At 39.9% G+C, this 21,322-nt stretch overlaps 1 protein-coding gene across 1 annotated transcript; it reads right to left on the bottom strand.

The window, feature by feature from the left end:
- Positions 1-892: 892 nt before the first annotated feature.
- Positions 893-21,038, bottom strand: naa25 (N-alpha-acetyltransferase 25, NatB auxiliary subunit). Its single transcript, XM_004566951.3, has 24 exons — positions 20,885-21,038; positions 19,274-19,359; positions 14,450-14,588; positions 14,254-14,372; positions 12,669-12,743; positions 12,475-12,582; positions 12,050-12,128; positions 11,665-11,776; positions 11,435-11,524; positions 10,103-10,275; positions 9,889-10,001; positions 9,588-9,795; positions 8,174-8,263; positions 7,911-8,091; positions 6,191-6,290; positions 5,929-6,080; positions 5,720-5,845; positions 5,383-5,626; positions 4,449-4,572; positions 4,291-4,356; positions 4,109-4,206; positions 3,905-4,015; positions 3,640-3,780; positions 893-3,012 (listed from the first exon to the last, which is right to left on the bottom strand). Exons 1-24 carry the CDS (start codon positions 20,940-20,942, stop codon positions 2,890-2,892), a joined length of 2,916 nt encoding a protein of 971 aa, XP_004567008.1. The 5' UTR covers positions 20,943-21,038; the 3' UTR covers positions 893-2,889.
- Positions 21,039-21,322: the final 284 nt, after the last annotated feature.

Raw genomic sequence — 21,322 nt, 5'->3', positions numbered from 1 at the left:
AAGGTGTTTTTCCTTGTATTGCAAGGCAAAATGTCCCACATTATTTCTCCCTTTGTCGTAGCACATTGACATTTTTATGACTGACTCACTCATGACTGAAGTGCATTCTCATTATAGAGCAGTCTCTTTTATTTCCTTACAAGAAACCTTTGACAAGTAGACACATATGCTGGTCTTCAGATAAAACCTGCCTCAGAACCTCTTTAGAGACTTCTGAATAATATATATGCCCGCCAAAATATGAATATTCAATTTTACCTTGAAATGTTCTTAATATCTTCCACCAACCAAAAGGCCCCCAAAATTTCCATCATCTTCATTTTAAATACTGATAGCTGACATGGAGTTCAAATGCCACGTTCTCTGTCTCCACACTCTCGGATGTTCATCATCATCTTATTTTGGCTGCTCCCTCTAAGGTGTCACCACAGTGGGTTTTCTACCTTCTCTCCAGTTTTGTTCATCATCTTGTGTCAACTTTTCTATTACACTCTCCATCCTGGGTTTGAGGTCCTTTGTATGAGTGGTTCTTATAATTTGTTTAAAAATTCTTTTCTGTTCCCAGCGTTTCATCCAATCTTACTGTTGCCTGTGTGTATAGGAGAACTTCATGATTTGGGTTTAATCACCATGAACTGACTAACTAAATAACATCAATTCTCTGTACTTGTATTTTGAGCTTATTTCCAAAGTTTCAGTTCATTGTGTCTGAAACAAGCTGGTGTAGCTTCCCTCCTTTTAAAGCTAACTTCTTCTGGTTGGCTGGTCCTGTTAAACAGCATCTGTGGAGATATCTGTAGGACTACAATTTAGAAAAGTTGTCCAAATCTAAAGCAGACTTTTCCTTTTCCTAGTGTTGATAATAACAAAAACATAAAATACAGCAAAATCCTCACATTTACCTTGTTTTATTTAAAAAAAGCTTTGACATTCCAGTGTTTCTGTTTTCCATTTTCTAACAAAAGAGGGTGGCAAGATGACACTCCAGATTGTCAACCATTATTCTCAACACATGTAATCAGATCACAGACACCTTCTGTCCAACCACTCAAACAGATGGGCTCGACTCTTTAAAGAAAAAAAAAAAAAAAAAAAAAAGGAAAAAAAAAAGGCATTTATTAGCAGATGTGTATGCCACTGAATGTATATTCAGGACTAACAGGAAGGGGAAGAGTTTGTCATTTACTCACATATTCACATTGCTGTGCCAAATTCTTACAACAGTATAAATAAAACTGCACACAACCTGCAGTGCCATCAGTGCCCCTTGGTATTTGTAAACTATGCCTCCATTTGCTTCTTTCCTCCACCTCCTGTTTACTGATGACAGCACAAGATGCTAATTTTGCACAAATTGGGAAGATGCAGCAGCTGATGACACCATTTTGGTTCACGAGTCTTTTAGTAGGGGGAGGAAGGAAGATGAGGGAATAAAGCGGGAATGACAAAACCATTAACACAGGACAAATCTCATAGCATCTACTGCACCTGCTTTTAAAAACACACTGAAGTCCTCACTCACACACAGTACTTCAAAAAAAGGCTGCCTCAGCTATTTACAATTAGGTCCAATGTCTGCCTGTGAAACACACCTGAGACAGAAGAGTTGTCCCAGGACAGTTACTATGAAGCTGCATATTGGCTGGACATATAATCTGGTCTAGTATGAACATGAGTGTCAGTATATCCAGTCTAGTCACAGTCTCCTTTGCATTTATCTTTATAACTGTCACTTTTTCTTTTTCCTTCAGCAACGCAAATTCAAGCAGTTGCATATTCGCAGTCTCAACAGAAAGCATGTTTTTGGTGAACATTCATGTTATGATAGTCATAGATGGTCTCTTAAATAATTCTAATCATTCCTGTCTCTAAAAGTTCTGAAGCCTGATTTCTTCTTTGTGCTGGAACAACCTGATTCCACAAGACCGTGTTTACAAGCACCGCTTCCACTAATGGTGCCACTAGTATTAAAAAACAAACAAACAAAAAAGAGCGGCAGACAATAACCTCCCCAAAAAAGAAAAAAAACCCAACCCTGATTAAGTAACTCATTCCAACATTGCTCTTTGTAATACTGCAACTACAGAGGTGGTTCCACTTTTAGTGCTAAAGTCACATAAACACACAGGGTACACGAAGCAAAGGAATTTTTTTTTTTTTTTTTAAATGACGATGACAATAATTTGTGTATGGGGAAACATCAGTCTGAAGGCTTCCTGCAGGCGGTCAGGCGTCCAAAGAGTTACAAAGAGTTCATTGCAAAATTGTGCCCATTTGCTCTCCAATGTGCTGGAAAAGCAATCCTTCAACTGCGTTTTTCTTTTTTTGGAACTCACCAGAAAATAATAGAGTCAAAAATAATAAAAAAGGAAACATAACTGACCAACACACATAGTGGTTTATTGTGTCTTATATTCTCATTTAGTCACGGAGTTGTGGTTGTTGCTCTTTATTATGTACAATAATTTATTAGATTAGCTGTTCTAAAACTGCGTATTCACTAATTTATTTATTTTTATATATTTATTTTTTTTTTTTCTTCTTCTTCTTCTTTTGCACCTGTTAAAGGAACATGTCTCTTTTCCTCATTTTTACTTAGAACTGTTGTATAAATTCATGAATTTCATTACAAGCTTATGTGCTATAAGAGTTGCAAATGTTCCAGAGGTGTGTGTTGAAAGAAAAAGAAAAAGACATCAAAAACTCACAAACGCCGAGTGAGAATTTCAAGGTCAGAAATGACTGAGAACATGGGAGGCCCAGGAACTTCCATCATCAGTGAAGAGGGAAGGATTTGTAGGATAGCTGGTGGGCTGACAGTAGATGGTGGTGTGGGGCATTTAGGGGTGATGGTCGAGGGCGAGTTATTCTGGACATGCGTGATGGCGTTCATATCTTGAGGTTCTTTATAGTTTCTGTTCTCTTCTTGAGCAGATCTCCCACCTCCTGTAGGGAGCGGAGGTAACTGCACTGCACCTTATCCGTAGCAGCTTTCGTAAACGACACTTCCTCCTGAAACACATGAAAGAGGAGGTGAAACCTCACAGTCGGGCAGGAGATACTACAGTTAAACTTTGGATTTGAGGCTTAAAAGATTTAAGATCTGTAATATCCAAACCCTGTTATGTCTTTCTGCAAATTAAGGTATAAATTCAATCCTAATAGAAAATATCTAATGATTATGTCTGTGAAGGTTTCTCAGTCATCCAGGTCATCGTAGTCAAAGGAGCTTGCAAAGAAAAGCGTCTGGACTTCTTTAAGTTGCTTGAAACGTCTTCAAGCAACTTAAAGAAGTCCAGACGCTTTTCTTTGCAAGCTCCTTTGACCATCTAATGATTACTAGTTTCAGGCAAGAAGGTCCTGGGTTTGAATCCACCATATGGGCGGGGCCTTTCTGTGTCTGTGTCGTTTCTGTCCGGGTATTCCGGCTTCCACCCATGGTCTTCTAAATTGCCCATAGGTATGAATGTGAGTGAATGATTATCTGTGTTAGACCTGTGACAAACTATCCAGGGAGTATCCTTCCTCTCGTCCTATGGCAGCTGAGACAGGCTGGAGATTTTGTCAGCTACCAAACCTGTGTTTGTTTCTATTTAAAGAACAAAAACAGAACAAAAACATATTTTTCTCTGCACTAACCTGTGTGTATCCTTCCAAGGTTAAAGTGGACAATTTAAGTGATGTCATGGCAGTCTCTTGGCCCTTTATATGCTCCATGGCCTGTGTCAGCAGGTCTTGCAAATTCCCTGTCAGCTCCTGGAAGCCACACATCACCACTGGCTGGAAAAGAAAAGACACAACAACAGTGTTCAGGGCAAGTAGGTGGACAGCAGAGTATTGTTTATGAGTCCATATGCAGATACAGTACACCTAAAAATGGAAGGAGTGAAAGGGGCAACTGTACCAGAGCTGTGTTTGCATCCTTTTTCTTCTTTTTCTTTTTCTGTAAACTAGTCTTCAGTGGTCGAAGGATCTTGGCACAGTAACTAGCCATCCACAGGACTATGCACACAGTCTGAGCAAAATAAAGTGGTGCATATTATAGACAGCATGAGATTTGGTAGGAAACAAGTTGTAAACTGTGTGTGTAGAAACTGAGATGTTTCACCTCAACAAAGAAGACTAGGTTTTCTAATAAGGACGGCTGGGTTTTTAATTTGCCTTCTTTCATTTCCAATAAATCTCCTTTGCATTTATTCAGGATTTCTGTGGACAGAGGAGGAAAACATGAAGCATCCCAGATGTACAATAATGTTTATTTTTGATAAAGAAAACCATCTAGTGACTCACCTTGAAGCTGAACTACTATTGATTTGAAACCGTTACAGATCTGTGTCTGAAGCTCGGATGACCCATCTAGGCGGGTAAATAAGGAGTGGAGAGAAGAAAATTATCAGGCTAAATCCAATTAGTTTGTTAGTCTTCATGTTACCATTGTCTCTTCTTACCAAGTCCAGCCGTCTCGAGCTCATGTAGGTGGACAGACAACTGCAGGGCTGCAGCCTGACACTGACAGCTTCCACTGGACAAAGCTAGGACCAGACGGGTCGAGGGTGGTCCCAGGAATGGATACTGGAATAACAACATCACCATTACAGCAAAGCACTCCAGTCCGCGCAAATGTACAGCAAACGTCATGTGAAAATATGGATGATGTAGAGATTTGGTCGAAACTCTCATCTGACCACTTGGGGTTGCTGTAAATTAGGTTAATTCCAGTTACCCTGTGCAACATGGATCCAATACATTTGGGGAGGATGTTAAAATTGATACATGATGATAATTAAAAGATCATAAGGTGTATTCCTGATCAAAGAGTTTCTGTTTAAGATCGTTTCACTGCTGACTGGGACACGGTGAGCACACCATCACCACACACACACTAACCAGCTGGAGGAGATTTCTTGTTGAAATATTGTGCCTTCGTATTGTTTTATTCTTGAATCTAAAAATAAACTGTTAGTTGCCCAACAGTCACGATTTTAAAACTCAAATCGGACAACTCTAGACTAATGCACTGGCTCCTTCCTGGAGAACAGAATTCATTTTGTGCATTTTCTGGGCAAACGTGTGGACTAAGAAATAGACAGTTGAGATTCAGACTTTTTTGTGTCTAAAAGAAAAATCCTTCAAATTCATTAGAATGCATATGCCATCACCTTTCATGTTTAAAAACAATAAATAAATAAAAATAATCACTCTTTGCCTTCTCTTTCATGTATTGCTGTGAAGTGAGCCTTTGTATATGGGACAAAGGAGTCAGTGAGGTTGACTTCAACTCAAATGTATTTGTGTAGTACAAAATAATACAGTCGCCTCAAGGCACTTTATACTAAACGGTAAAGACGCTACAATAACAGAGACTTGCTTGTTTGTGTGCACCTGTATGTGTTTTTCTGCCATCTGAGCTGCTGTCTGTAGAGCCTGGTTCAGCTGGGAGAGCAGGCTGCTGAGAATTGAGGTCTTGTCTCCCACTCCGTTCTCATTAGATATCTCAGAGTTTTGCTGTGAGGGCATATGTGCCAACGCAGCCAATGAGGCGAGGAGGCGAAGCGTTAGAGAACGTATTCTGAGCCACATGGACTCTTCCTCTAGAGACTGACGTCTGTGTTCATCTGTTAGCTGTCTGTAAACAAAAGAGTAGCACAGGGTTGGATTGGAGACTGTGAGTGAGTACCAGCGTCTCTGTAACCAAAACCCCCCCAAAAAAGGACTATACCTGTCTTTAGGATCCCAGCACGTAAAAACAGTTAGGTCTCTGTTGTCCCTCATACTATCCCAGGGGATGTCATCCTCTTCTGCAGACAAAGACATGGCCTTCACACTCTCTTCCAGACTCAAGACACTGTAAAACAGAAAAATGCAACATCACAATCAACTATAGATAGAAATCCACAAGTTTATGTAAATTAGTGTGAATATTCTTACATATCAGCCTCAAGGAAGAGGTCGAGCAGCATCCTCTCAGTGCGGACCTGGGCAAAGTGCAGCGACTGGTTTAACCTGTTTCTGAGAGCAATGAACTCTGGGATTTTCTCAAACGCTCCATACTTATATGCCTGGATGATATACTCTGAGGTCTGGTGGAAAGAAGACAGAGGCAAAGGAGAGATAAATAAGGAAGGTAACGTAAGAGCAGGAGATCCAGTAAAAGTCTCTGCAGTTAAATCACAAAGAGGGATAGACTTACATCTTTCTGGTTCGAGTGGAAAAACCTGAGGGAGAAATTACAGGACTGGGAGGCTGCAGCAAACTGACCCAGTGACTCAGCATAGCGCGTTAACAGAAAACTGCAAAAATTAAAAAGATGTTTTTAATTAAAGTATCTGAGTCAAAGCTCAGATAATTTCCTTGGGGATTAATAAGGTATTCTGATTCTGATGAGGGCAAGGACACATTCATCCGAAGTACAAAATTAGTCCGAACATTCTTTTACTCCAAATTAGGGCTGCCACAAACGATTATTTTGATAGTCGACTAGTCACCGATTATTTTTGCAATTAGTCGACTAATCAGATCATACATCCATTGGATGTAAAACGTACAACTTATTGCAGCATGCATCTGCTCTTATACAGCCATCATTAGCTTACAGCTTTAAGTGTTTAAGGTCTGTGCTAACTAACAATAAAGACAAGATGATAGTTTATTAAATTTTAATGAAGTTTGCAGATTGTTTCGGTGAAGTTTAATAAACTCAGCTGTCTGCTCCTTGCTATCTAAAATATAACAGGACACCGAAGTATATTCTCGAGCATCTCACACTTCTGATAATCAGTTGTCTGCTTGATGTTTATTCAGTGGTGTAAAAACAATAACTTTAATCTCAGCCAAACCGATTTACTCAGGAACAAATAAAATACTGAAAAAAGCCAAACAATAACATTTTCAAGTTATCTAAGTGACTTATATATCATGTTTAACCTGAGTAGCGAAAGATGGTGGTGGGTTTGAAAACGATTTGCCGGGAGTCCGGTGTTCTCACCGAGCCTTGAAGTGAGCCTTGAACCCCGCCTAGCTATCAAGCTGGTGGGTAACAGACGTCTCTGAAAACGTCGGAGCGCTTTTGAAAATATGTGGTGTCTTGATAAACTGAGCAGATATTTGAAGTTTACACAGCTACATTCTCGCCTGAAAATATTTTAAACATTTATTTTGTGACCCAGAAAGAATAATAACAGTAATATTAAAACTAACTAGATGCCACCATTGTTGGAAACTGAGCAGGAATTCTGGGATAGGTTGGGCCACGAAGTATACACCCGACCCATCCTTCAAATCTGGGGAAACGAAGGGTGCATTTGTCGGCCGCATTTGTCAGTCTTCGTCGTGTCACTGTAACGTAATCGGCCTACAAATGCGGGCACAGGAGGATGCGGGTCCTGAATTTGGACACAGCTACGATACCGGACACTGCTTCTTCTTCTTTGGGGATTTAACGGCAGCTGGCATCCTTGTACATGCAGTGCTGCCATATTCTGTTTCAGTCCATTATTACACTCTTAAATCCTACTTATTCCTATGTCTTGTGGGATCTTACAAAGCTTCAAACAACGCGTCAACTATTAAATTAGTCGTCGACTTGTGACTAGTCAACTAATCGTGGCAGCTCTACTCCAACTTTTCATTTGATTCAATTTTATTTTATATAAAATTGAATTGAAGTCAGTTTCCTAACTTAAGGAATACTATAGATTTTATGTTGCAAACGATTGAAGCAACTACCAATTAAAGTGAAGTATGCTGTTGACCGACATATGACATGGTAGCAGACATGTTAGATATATAGTTAACTAAGCAACCGGAGCCTAGAACGCCAAGGAGCGACCAACCATCGGCAACAAAGTGTTGTGTGACGAGAAATCCGCTTTCTTTCCATGTTTCACCACAGAAACATGTTCTGTACTGACCCTATGGTGTCATGCTGTACATGCTTGGCATCCAGGCTTGAGTAAAGGTCCACTACAGGCTCAAACGCTCCCAGTCGACAGTACAGGAGCAGTAACAGCAGCTTGAACTGGGCGTTGGAAGGACTGTGAGATAGTCCCTCCTGGAGGAGACCCAAACACTGCCACATCATGTCCTCATCTCCTACAAGCATACAGATACACACATTTAGACACATCACATTACTGAGAGACAGGAAGTTCTGCACTGAAAAAGAAAAACTCACCGGTCTCTGTCCATAAGTCAATGTATACATGAGCGGCCATGAGACAATACATATCAGAAAACTGCAGCTCCGTCTTTAGAGCGTTCTTTCCTGTTCAGAGAGACCAAGAAGTCAGAACAAACAAAAACATGCACAAGGAACACAAGAAAAATCTTTAAAAGTGTTCAGTTCTTGTACAGTAAAGTCACCCTACAATTCTTAGAATGTTGACTGCAAACGTCCAACAAAGTCACCTTTATATCTTAAAAAACATGCCAAATATGACCAAGAAAAGTATGCTTGTCTGTAAAAATGAAAATGAAAAAATGAAGCCAATACCCAAGTGCTACACGTTGTATATGAAAGACAGGCAAAGCCACTGTGATGTCACCTACCGGTTAGTGAAGACCTATCTGAAACCTCAAGCTGAGCATTTTTACCTTCACCTTATTAGCTAACCGTAAACTGAGGGACACTATCTGCTCATTGGCTAACAGCTTATCAATCATAGCAAAGCATACCCTGTGTGTATCGTCCCTTTTTATTCAAATTGGGACCATAACTTACAAAATGGCCTTTAGTTTGTACTCAATATTGGTCACTGAGACCACAAAGTCATTAGGCAATTGTTGCATACGTGTCTATATATTTGGATGTCTTATTGCAAACATCACAGGAGCTCCCTCTTGCTAATTAGAAAGAATACATGTTTGCTTTGCTCTTCAGACCCAGAAGCTACATCCATCTGCAGTCCATCTAATAGCCACTTTGGGTTGGCTTAAACCAAACCAAAACAAAAAAAACCCCCAACATCTTAAAATGTCTTGTTTTAGTAAAGTAAGTAATACAGATAATTAGCAGGTGCACCTGTGGTATCAATTTGAAACTCCTGAAGCTCGTTTCATTCTCAAGTTACTGCATTCATAAACTTAAATGTCCACATTGCCCGCCCACCTCAGCTTTTTACGGCTGTAGAGTAACAAAACAAGACAGCAGCTTAAAAAAAACCCCAAACAAACAAACAAACAAACAAAAGAAAACAAACATCTGACACTTGAAAATTTTAAGTCCGTAAACCAATAGATGACATAACGTTACCAATGTCTTTCTATTTTACAGTCTATGTCATGCATAACTGCAGTTTTATAACTTTATTGAACACACAAAAATGTATGAAAGCACTTTTTTATTCCTGGAATTTCTGAGAAAGAAGCCCTATTAGTAATCAACTATCAGCATGTTCAACTGGATGCTGCTGTTATCAGAAGAAATGTGCCAGCAAACAAGGAAGGCATTCACACTTTGCTGTTGACAACATCACATATCTGTCTGGCTCCACGACAAGATTTCACACCTCTTGGCTGTGGAAAATCTGATGATCCTGAATGAATGTCAATCTTATGGGTCTAAGAGTGAATAAAAATGTTGCTCTCACCAAACTTAAGCCCATGATGATAGTGAGCCTTAAGCTCTGTGATAAGATGAAGTTTGCCATCCACGTCGAGGGAATGATGCAGCCCTAGTGCACGGCTCAGCTGACAAACACACAAATGCCTCTGCAGCGCCTTGGTGTCCTCTGGAAAAGCAAATCCTTCCTCTTCCTGGTTGCCCAGTGGAACTGCTTCACTAAGATGATTAATGAACTAAAAAGAATTCAAAGACAGAAATGTGTTTCACGACCATGCTTTTCATTCTGCAAGAGGCAGTTCCACAGTTCTGCTTTAACTTTCTCTCACCTGAACGTGCTGCTCAGGAGACAGCAGGTGTAGGTATATTTTTAGGTCAGTGATGCAGCAGGGCTTGTCTCCAAACTTGTTGAAGAATTGCACCATTAACTCTAAAGGCTCACCTATTTATGGCCAACCAACAGACTGTCAGACTGAGGCAACAGGACATACATAAATACATGCTTATTCAGTATATGTGTGTGTGTGTGTGTATGTGTTTTACCTAGCAGGCTTTCCTCAGGACAGCCTCTTTCTCTCAGTCTGTGCATTAATTCAAGACGAGCCAAGTAAGGCCCTCTGAGTGAGCGGGACTCTTTGTTGTCCTCCCCCTTAATCCTCTCCTCCACAAACCTCACCACCTCAACCACAGTGTGATGTACTGAACCCTCTGAACAGCTACAGGATGGACAGAAAAAAAACAAAAAACTTCAGCGTGGACAAGATATAATATTATGAAGAAATAAGAGATAAATTGGACATATATAATATTATATAATGTCTAATTTGGAAAAAAAATATCCTCTATAAAGTTTGGAGAACAGCACAGCAGACGGTCATAGACACAAGGTGTTCCACATCTTGTTTGTCTTGCTGAAGGATGTGTGTATTTTTTAAATTAATAATTCATTTAATAATTAACACATGGCTTTCAGCAACTAGTAGGGATTTTTAAGGTTAAATAGGAGGAATGCCTTAGTGAAGGGACTTTTAACCACAAGGTTGGGCGATTGGACGAATATATCGACGATAGACTCAGCTTTCCGTTGATCGTTTTTACAAGAGTGATTTATTTATTTGCACATGGGTAAGTTTGCTGATAATGTTGGTTGAAGCTAAGAGAAGCAGCTGCGAACAGATGCACCCTCCTCAGAGTGCGCTCAAATGCAGCGATTCATTTACTCACAACAGAAAGAAAGAAAGGCAGTAGCCTATGTTCAGAAAAACACAAAAATATTTTATTTAAATAAAAAAACCACAATGGTGGGGAGGGAAACAAAGAGAAACTGGCTTCTTTTTTCCACGATAACAGTGTTTATAGGCTGTTCCAGAGTTTATCTGTCTTACACACTCGATCAAACAACAAAAATTAAAAAGTTAAAAATCAAAATGTCTCTTTCATAACATAAAAAACCCCAAAAAACAACTTCCAACGTAATGTTAAGTCTTTTGTGCGATTTGGCGCATCTCAAATATATAAATGAACAATCCAAAAAGTAGCTATATTAATACTGAAACAAACAAGAAAAGAAAGTCAATTATTAATTATTAAATATTAAAAAGAAATATTCCTTCCAAACCAGACTTACAAATTCTAAACGCGCAAATCAGTCCGTACATGGTTATACTGCTCCTCCCATCAAAAAGTCAGCGCATGCGCAAATATATTCCGTCCAATAATCGTTGGTTATTGGACTGACGATTTTTGGTTGGAAAACCGAATTGCCCAACCTTATTTAACCATCATGTGTGGGTTTTGTTAAAGTAAGGGAACAGATGCAGAGTTCACACGGATGGAAATCTTTATGCATTCAAACTCAAACACCTGCGTACTCACTGTTCGCCTTCTTCTGGCGGGCTCCACGACTGATCCACCAAGTGAAAGAGAGAGTCAAAGTAAGCCGGGTAGAACTGCCAATCATCAGGACTGCAAAGAAACACATTTTTTTGGTTGTTGTTGGCTGATATCTGTACTCCATCAGAAGTGATGTGCATCGACTGATGCCATGTTCTGATCAGTTATTGGTCTTGGACAGCTTGTGCACTGTTAAGATAAAACTCACTCACTTTTTAAGTAGCAGTTTGTGGGCCAAAGCGTTGCACTCTGGCCAGCGTTGCAGTCGCTTGTACAGCATCATACATTTGTTTTCTCTGCTCTGCAGCTCACTGGTCAGCTTCTCTGTGCAAAAATACAAGTATTAGCTGAAGAGGAATTTCAGGATGCACAGCATCAGATTTATAAGCCATGTGTGCCACATTACTTCAAACTATCCCTGTTATTTTATTGAGAATGCTGTTTAACACTTTATGTTCTCACTACAGCTTACTTTAAATATAAATAACTTTTTCTTTTACCTGCCAAACATGACTGATACTATTTCAAAGTGTTAATGTCACATGGTCAATTTAAGAAAGTGTGTGTGTTTGTGAGTGTGTGTGGGGATCTACCTACCCCCAAGTGGGCCCCGGATCACTTCAAGGGCCTCTACACATTTCCCCAAGCGCTCTAGGATCATAAAATACAGTTGCACCTACAGAACACAAAAGTTAAAGTGAAAAAGTAAGGACTGTGCAATATTCTAACATTTGTATTTTCATCTTAAACATGTATGCAGTTAACACTAAAGTGCAGAAATCAGGGGGTTTTTTTCTGGCAATTAATGTGCCATGGGTTTCATTCACTAAAAGTTTTTTTAATGCCAACATGACTACTGTAACTTAAAATATAAGACTCTCTCAGCTGTTAATGAAAATCCAAAGGAAATTCTGAATTTTAAAAATAAAAGTTGAGTAACTGGGATTTTGCCAGAATCCTGCTGTCCATTTAAGTTGGTTTCCATTGTCATAACACTGAAGTCATAAAGCCAACATACTCACCTCTGCTTCTGCTTCAATCTTTTCCTCCTTGACCATTTTTTCCACCATGCGTTCAGCCAGAGGCAGGAACATGGTCTGAGCCAACTTTTCATCTTGGGCTGAGATTGCCTTAGAAACAAGCACACAGTACTTTTACTGTCTGTTACCAATCATTCTAATATTTCAGCATTCATGTTATAAAAGCTTTCTTGTACCTGCATCACAAGACTCATGACCGACCAAAAGTAATAGGGATTCTTCGGGACAATTTTATACAAGGCCATTCCTGCCTGTAAATAGGAGGATGTAGCCATTAATACATTAATTCTGCTCCTAAATCAATGGAATTCATTTTCACGTAGAGCTGGGCGATATGAGATTTTTTTCATATCACGATATGTTTTTTTTCATTTCAGGCGATAACGATATCTATCACGATATAGGCCAAATAACTATATTTGTAAGATTTAAATGTGCCGTTGCTCACAAGTAAAATGTGAAATAATCAGCAGCTTGTTTTTATTTAAATATTTATTTCCCATAATAAGTTCAACAGGGTAGATGTACTTAAGGAACATGAGACTTTTTCAGATAAATAAAGGCAAATATTGCAAACTACACAAAAGGCAGCCGCTAAAGCGTTTAAGTTTCAAAACAGAACAAACGAAACAGACTAAATTGTCAATTCCACTTAGAAACAAAATATTAATTCTAAAAATAAATCTTAGTTTGTTTTACAGAAGAACAGACAAAACTGACTAACTTTTGTCAATATCAAATAAACTGAGAACTAAAAGGAAATTCTCAATCTCTCCTTGTTGTATAGCTTAGCTTTTCAAACAGTTTTAACAGTTACTTTAGTCTGACAAAAGCCGAATGACGAATTAGCGCTTCCAGTCAGAGACTGAGGCTACGTCCACACGTACACGGGTATTTTTGAAAACGGAGATTTTCCGTTTTCGTTTTAAAAAATAATCCCGTCCACACATAAAGGCAGAAATGAAGGAAAACGCTGCTATGAACATGCCAAAGCAGCAGGTGGAGCGAGATTCCTAACCGTGCAGAAATGTTGGCCAATCAGAAGTCTAGAAGCCTCGGTGGGAAAAAGTAAACAAAGCTGGGGCATAGAAGCAGAACCGAGTCGTATGTGTGGAGGGACAGTAACTGTGTGTATATGTAAGCATTTAAACACTGCAGAGACTACAATTAACAGTAACAGTATTGTAGAAATTCATTTCACCGAAACAATAACGTGGCGCACAGTGTGACGCATGCACCAGTTTATTGTATTTCCAGACTTGCTTTCGGCACAATTTACAGTGCACGCTACTCTGTTTTTTGTCAGACTTGAAATAGCCGAAATACCTTCACACTACGGAACTTCTGCGGCTCTTCCGTTCGACAATCTCTCCGGCATTGGAACCATCATCTGTGTTCCCTTCGGTCACGCTCGGTTGATTTTTCTAGTCGGCACACTCATTTCCTCCATTACCCGCTGGCTGCTTCCCAAACAAACACACGTGCGGCTTGGCACTTGTGCTGTACCTAACAAGTCACGCAACGTGACGCTGCGGCTGTGATTGGTTCGGCTCTGCGCTACTTAATTTGGATTGGCTGACCTTTTTTTTTTTTTTTTAAAGAGGACAAGAGCGGCGAGGTCTATCGCGATAGCTTAATTTCTCTATCGCGTAAAAGTTATATCGCGATACATATCGTTATCGTTCTATCGCCCAGCTCTATTTTCACGTGAGCCCATAAACCTGCTTGTTGCTCATATTTGCTCTTTTTGAGCTGTCTCACCTGCTGCATCTTTTTGTATTCTCCCACACGAGCGTACGCCATGAAGAGGTGAGAGTGATACTCTTCGCTTAGAGGAACCTTCTTCACTGCAGCCTCATACAGCTTGGTGACCAACTCAGCTGTGGACAACACACATATTCAATATTCAGTCATCCAATGTTAATACCAGCTTTCATGTGTGCGCATATATACTCACGACGATGCATCTCTCTGTACAGTATAGTCAGAGCCTGAAGCGAGTTGTCATCAGTGGGCTCGAGAGTGGCCACTTCCTGGGCTAAAGTGAAAGCTTCATCCTGCTTTCCAGTCCTCTGAAGGCCAATCGCCTTCAGGACCTGGAGGAAGCAGAAAAGACTGAGTTATAAAACTGAATGAGAAGGAAAAGGCAAAAAAAAGAGAAAAAGATAAACATTACAGATTTCATTGGCACGAATAAAATGGCAAGCCATTGCAGAGGTTTTCAGTTAGAGCTAGAAGCACAATGGCAACCCAAACAAAGGTTTTCAACAAGACAATTCCAAAGACAAGGATGCACTAGGAACCTAAAACCTTCTGATGTCAAAAACAGTTTAATAAACAAATTAAATTTCTGCTGTCTTGATCATTTTAGAGCCCCACCTGTAACACTGCAGCAGTGGCCCACCTGTAGTTCAGTGTACAGTGTGCCTTAAGCATGAATTCACAGTACTGCAATGATACTCTGCCACTTTGGCTGATGATTGGCTGATTGCTTGCAGTCTGGGAATGGCCCATCTGACTGCAGAGAGCTCTTTCATTGATGGAGGCAGTGTACAAAGTATGTAATATAAGTGATGGTGATACAGCTTCAACTCCAGGATGAAACTTGGAAATTTTCCCAGCTTCTGGCTTCACTTGGGAATTGGATCAACCCAGAATCAGACTCTTCCTTTTCTTTTTTAAGAAACATCAGGACCTTCTCATGATTGCCTGATGCTGACTTCATTTTTTTTTTTTTTTTTTTTTCACAGTGAGTTTTCAACTAAAAAGCAAAGCGTTTAGTGTTTATATATGTTACGCAACAAGTTCATATTTGAATTTCCTGTTGCTTTTTTGCAGCGGTGTGAAATGGCCTTAACTGTTACTTTGCTACAGGCTGCAAAAAAATAGCGAATGCCAACATCTTTATGCTTTTGTTGTTTTAGAAAATAATTTTGAGATGAGACTGTGATTATGACTGGATACCATTGTCACACCTTGGACATACAGAAGTCGTTTGATCATATAACACACACGCACACACGCACACACACACACACACACACACACACACACACACACACGCACGCTCTGGAGAAAAACAATGCTGAGAGACAACAATGTGGAAACTTGATGGGCTGACCAAACACACAAATACTGGATGTGTGTTACTGTGTGTCCAAGCGGACTTCAAAAAGAGTATAACAAGAATAAACGCTCGGCCGTCGGGTCTCCTGCCTTCTGTGTAACCAACAGAGTATTACTGAGGAGTTAGAACCAACAGAGTCTCGGGGACTAAGGATGTAGACCTGCTACATCCTTAGCAATCTTATTTTTATTGAATGAGCCACATTGCTCCTATTGGCTGCCCTTCTCTGTCACTCACAGACCTCTTGCTGAAAGGGGTGAGTGCAGTAGCATTTAAAGCTACAGACACACAAAAAAAACAAAAAACAAATAAACTGGGGTATTCAGGCATGGTCCAAAAAAAATTGTGTGGTATTTAGTAGAGCAGGGCGATATGACCAAAAATATTTATCACGACATACATTTGAAAATTTGCGATAACGATATAACTGACGATATAATTGACACTAGACAAAATACTTTACAACTCCACAACTTTATTAGTGCAAAAACCCCCATCAATGTATTTTCACTTAAACAAGCAGCTGTTTTTTTATGTGCATTAAAGTTATATAAAAATTTAACAGTGCAAATGCAAATTCCTTGCTGACAGTTTAACCAAAAGGCATTTCCAGTGGAAATTGGCCGACATATCCTCAGCATAACCATGTATAATATCCACAAAACTTAAAAAGAGGTTATACACACAATACGGTAATATTATGTTGAAGCACAGTACGTATCACTCCGCGAGGCTCCTGCCTACGATGCCGTAGTGCTCCGACAATCCATCAAGCGGTGCGGCTTCGTAGCTTAGCAAAGTTGTACTAAAACATTTGACAGATTTTCCAGCGCCGTGTACCACATAAAATTGTTTCGAGGTCAGTAAACACAACCAGAATTCATACATAAGGCACACGGGATTATAAGGGGCACTGTCGATTTTCAGAAAAATCAAAGGATGCCGTATTTTCCAAACAACACGGTAATAACGATGGGCCATTAGCATGCTCTACCAAAAATAGTGCTTTGTTGTGTATCTGACGGACGAAAGCTAAACCAGTTCCACACCACTTAAGTTGCAGCATTTTTACAAACCAATTCTGGTTCATCCGTTTCATTCAACGATCCGCTTTCGCTCTTCTCATTCTGCGTCACCGCCATGTGCGTATGTAAACATAGGCACTGCGCATGCGCGTTTTACCCATATTCTATCGCGATATTTCATTTTCCTATCGTTGCCCAAAATTACACCGGTATTATCGTGAACGGTATGATATAGCCCAGCCCTAGTATTTAGTGCTGAAACTTGTAATATACATTCTGAGAACAGGGAATAACACATGTCCCTAAGTCTTAAGATATGGGACCTTAACTTTAAAAACAAGATGGGAGAAAAAGTCACTCTAATGAGTCCCACCTACTCAGTCGTCATTTATCAGTTTTAAAACTTTCTTACCAAGATCAGGAATCCTACCAATTTTTACATGTTATATTAAAAAGTAATTATTTTGTTATAACTTGGTAGCAATACAGTGAGAGTAGCTGAAAATAAACATGGATCTAAGGGTGGGTGGTATAAACGGTATACGGTAGAAACAATATAAATTTGGCCAACGGTAGAGATTTTGACTATACCACTCTATCGCAATAACGCATGTTGATGTCGTCATCAAGCTGCGCCTGTTTTGGTTGAAAGCATTGCAGCAGCTGCAAACAACATCATCTGCAAATTATGCTGGGCGACAGTAATAGCAAAGAGTCGAAGCACTTTTGGAATATGGGGAAAGCCAAAAACTGCGCTTCCTCCACTTCCGTACCATTGATTCATTAATGCTGAATTCTCTCGCGGCTGCTCTATTCCCATGTTGTTGCAGTATATTAATGACTAACCTCGTAATGTGGATGGATTATCTCAGTTGTTCTCCTAACTGAAGTTTGGTCTGTTTATAGCATCCTACCATGCAATTGCATTTGTCCCTAACCACCAGAAACCCTCACGTTAACTTTTATCGAGTAGAAAAAAGTTTGCGTTCATCCTTCAGCTTCACTGTGCTAATGTTATGCTAATGTAGCTGTTTTGCTAGCGTTCAAGTAGCACATCATTATATACGAGCTAGTCCCTAGTAACCCTACAAATGTCACTGCTGTTTAGTTTTCTGTCTTCATTTATGTTGAAAGTGACAGCAGAGCTGCACGTTTTAAGTTTTTCAGAAACCTCTCAGTCAGAACATGCTATATCATGTTTAGGTGGAAACTAGCGAGCTAACTTCCTGCTAACTTCTAACTCCATTGAATTTCATAAATTCTGTTTTCATGGATGTCTGGATGTTAAACTTAATTGTTACACCTGGTAAAGCAGCAACACTGATCATTTTATTAAAGATGAAAAAATTTAGACTGTTGTTAACTCTCAGTGATGCCGCAGTGTTCGTTTGACTTTGGGACCTGAAGTTGACAGAGTTTTGGACCCAGATTACTCCACAAGGCCCTCGACTACGGCAGCCGTAATGCTCCGACAATCCATCAAGCGGTGCGCCTTCATAGCTTACTAAAGTCGTACTAAAGACAGATTTCTGCGCACACTGTCGATTTTTGAGAAAATTAAAGGATTTTAAGTGTGCCTTATAGTGTGTAAAATACGTTCTACAGAAGAAAAGAAATATATCGCGATATATATCGTTGCCGCACATGCTTCAAATTATACCGTGATATGGATAGTAGGCCATATTGCCCAGCTCTAGATCAAACCAGTAAAACAGTTTATTTTGGTGATCTGCAGCGGAGATGAAAGTCAACTTCAAATTTTCAAACTGTTGGACATCTAAAGTGTTACCAGAGTGAGAGTTAGCCGAGTTAACTGAGAGAGTTAGCTATCATTGTGGGACTGAAAATCCAGAGTGTCTATAATCCCAAGATTAGTAAACTCAGTTTTTACTAACACCGGGATTATACTTTCTACATCCTTGAATTTCATTAGACGGCAAGTGTGAGTGTCCACATCAATGTTTTTTGTGACTGTGCAGACTGCTCCGAGAATTTACATTACAAATATACATTCACTCTAGACCGGGGGCTTCAAAAAAGCATAACAAGTATGACTACTCAGCTATCAGGTTTCCAGGAGGCTTTGTCCGCAAATAAGTATAATGGAGGCCCAAATCTGCCTTTTGGACCATGCCCACTTTATTAAGAAGAGGAAAAAAAGGGGACAAACTGAACAGCAGTTTGGGAAAATGGCACAGCCCCACTCCTGAGACATGCTGAACTGACAAGTGTACCTCTGACCTGTTGTCCAGACGTTATTTTAATTCTGTGACTTTAAGACAGCTGTCCAGTCCTGCTGCAAATCTCTAATAGTGTGCATGAATATTCCGCTTTACAGGTGCTAGATGTGCATGAATCCACTGGATTATTGCAACACCTGTAACTAGCACTGAAATTCAAGCCTGAGCAAAACCTTGATGCGTCCCTCTTCATATTTTGGGACTTCAAATAATGTGATTATTAGAGCAGATGAGCACTGACACTAAAATTTTATAAAATATACTGTTTTTAATACATAAGCTCCACTGACCTACAGACCTGTACAGGTTCCTTGCAACAGTGGAGGAACCCTCACAGAACACCAACAGAGCTCAACACTTTCAGCATGAACAGTCATTTAGTCACCCACCTTGGCACAGTGCAGGTCCTTATGTTTCTTCAGCAGTTTATCTGCCTGCTGTATCGCCATTTTGTTATTGCCATTATCAAGGTAATCTGGGAAGCACAAGAACAACATCGCTTTTATTTAATATTTATTTGGGGGATTGACAAAGTAATTCAGAAACTATTTTGGTTTTGGATTCATTTTTTTCCTGTTTTCTAAGCAAAAACATCAGAGTGGGCCCAGCTTATCAGGGTTCGTGTTGCAGAGCAGGATAGTATTTGCAAGGGTCTGGAACGCTGTTTAAACAAAATTTGAAATTTTACCATATTAATCTGAGTTACAGATGCTTTCACGTCTATCTGACCTGTAAAAATGATCGGCAGATAATGAAAATAACTGCCAGTAAATCTTTCACTATAATTAAATACAGCTTATCTTAGTGAATGGTTAAAGTATGCGGCTTCAGACATAGACAAGAGATACCTCAGTACAGCTGAGTGCCAAAATTAACCGTACCAGACAGCAGTGTGCTTATGTCATGTCTATTCTCTCGGTTTAAACTGTCATCACAGGAGGGAAAAGTTGCCAAATCCTACAGAAACCAGGGGAACCCTGAGGTGTACTTAAGACCCGGTATTGATCAAGTTTCAGCTCTAAGTTGCAGTGAAACTGCAATAACTGCATTACAGTTTAAGCTTCACTCCCAAAGTAACACGGGGGGGGCGCAAAAATCCCCCGCGCGCACACGCACACAGATATGTATACACACATAAAACAATGCGTATTTTCGGTTTGTAGACTTGAAATACTATTTATTTTCCATCAGTGCAAAACTAGCAGTAAAAGAAATTAAAACAGCTTCAACTGGTGTGAACTGTTTTAATTTCCCCTCACGGAACAACACCAAATAGTCCATTATTTACGTTATTCATCAGCACTGTTACTGAAAGGTCCGCGAGCTGACAGCTAGCTAGCAAGCAAGCATTACATCTCAACCGCTAGAGTTAGCTTGAAGCATTGTCCTTAAACTACTATGAACCTAAATTTAGCTGGGAGTTAACAGTGGAACCTTCAGTCTGCTACAAAACAACTAAAGCGTCACAGTGGCGTTAATCGCAAAGGAAATATATGTCAGACAGTGGAAGCCAACTTGCATCAACGAACAACTTTTCTTTTTCTCAACCTGCAGCATGTGCAGGAGCTTATTGATTGACTGCAGCTTAGCTGACACACTAGCAAGCTAAGCTACGCTACGCTGTTAAATAGCGCCCATGAGCTAGAGGAGAAAGCACTTCGACTTTGAGAACGAGTCAAGCCGAACGACAAATAATGTCCACACGTTTCATTGCAACAACACCACCGAGAATCTCTATAGATTTAAAAGGGACAGGCTGTTTCATTCAGAGACCCGACACTGGAGATGTGTTCTACCCCGGCTTGGTTGAAAACCGGGTAAGGTGCACTGTCATTGGGCGCTGCGGGCAGCAGAGTCCGTGGCTGCAGCTGGAGGGGCCGCATCGCTGCCCCACGACTCCAGCAGCCTCTAGTTTAAACATATTCTCCAGGACAGGGCACAGCTGTGTTTACCGAACCTCCACACACAAAGAAATGTGTAACTTTCCATTGAAAACTTACCGTATATAGGTCTGAGCCTCCTGTCGTTTGGATCTTGCACATGGCCTCTCGCCGCCATGGTGTAGTTTACCTGCTGAGTAGATGTTCACGCATGCGTATTCGAAGCGACCTCAGGAAAGACTAAAGGATTTTATTTCTCGCTGAAAACGCAAAAGTATTGTCAGGATGAAACCTGTCTCAAGTTTTGACTTTAAACCTATAATAATACAATATGAAAAACAGACAGCTTGCTAACGATAAAAAATTTATTTCATAGCCAAGGAAAGTAGTTTTAGAATAGTTCGTGTATTTGTGGCAGATTAAATGTTTCGCTATCCAGATAGATAAAAAAGAATTGTAAATATTGTTTAGCTGTGTTTATCACCTAATAAGTTTAAAAAAAAACCCAGTTAGGCTGTGACTCAAAACAAAGCTAATTCGGGGCCACAAATTGTAGTA

Source organism: Maylandia zebra, linkage group LG7, assembly GCF_041146795.1.
Source record: "Maylandia zebra isolate NMK-2024a linkage group LG7, Mzebra_GT3a, whole genome shotgun sequence".
Taxonomy (NCBI): Eukaryota; Metazoa; Chordata; class Actinopteri; order Cichliformes; family Cichlidae; genus Maylandia; species Maylandia zebra.
This window is presented reverse-complemented; position numbering and strand designations above follow the sequence as displayed.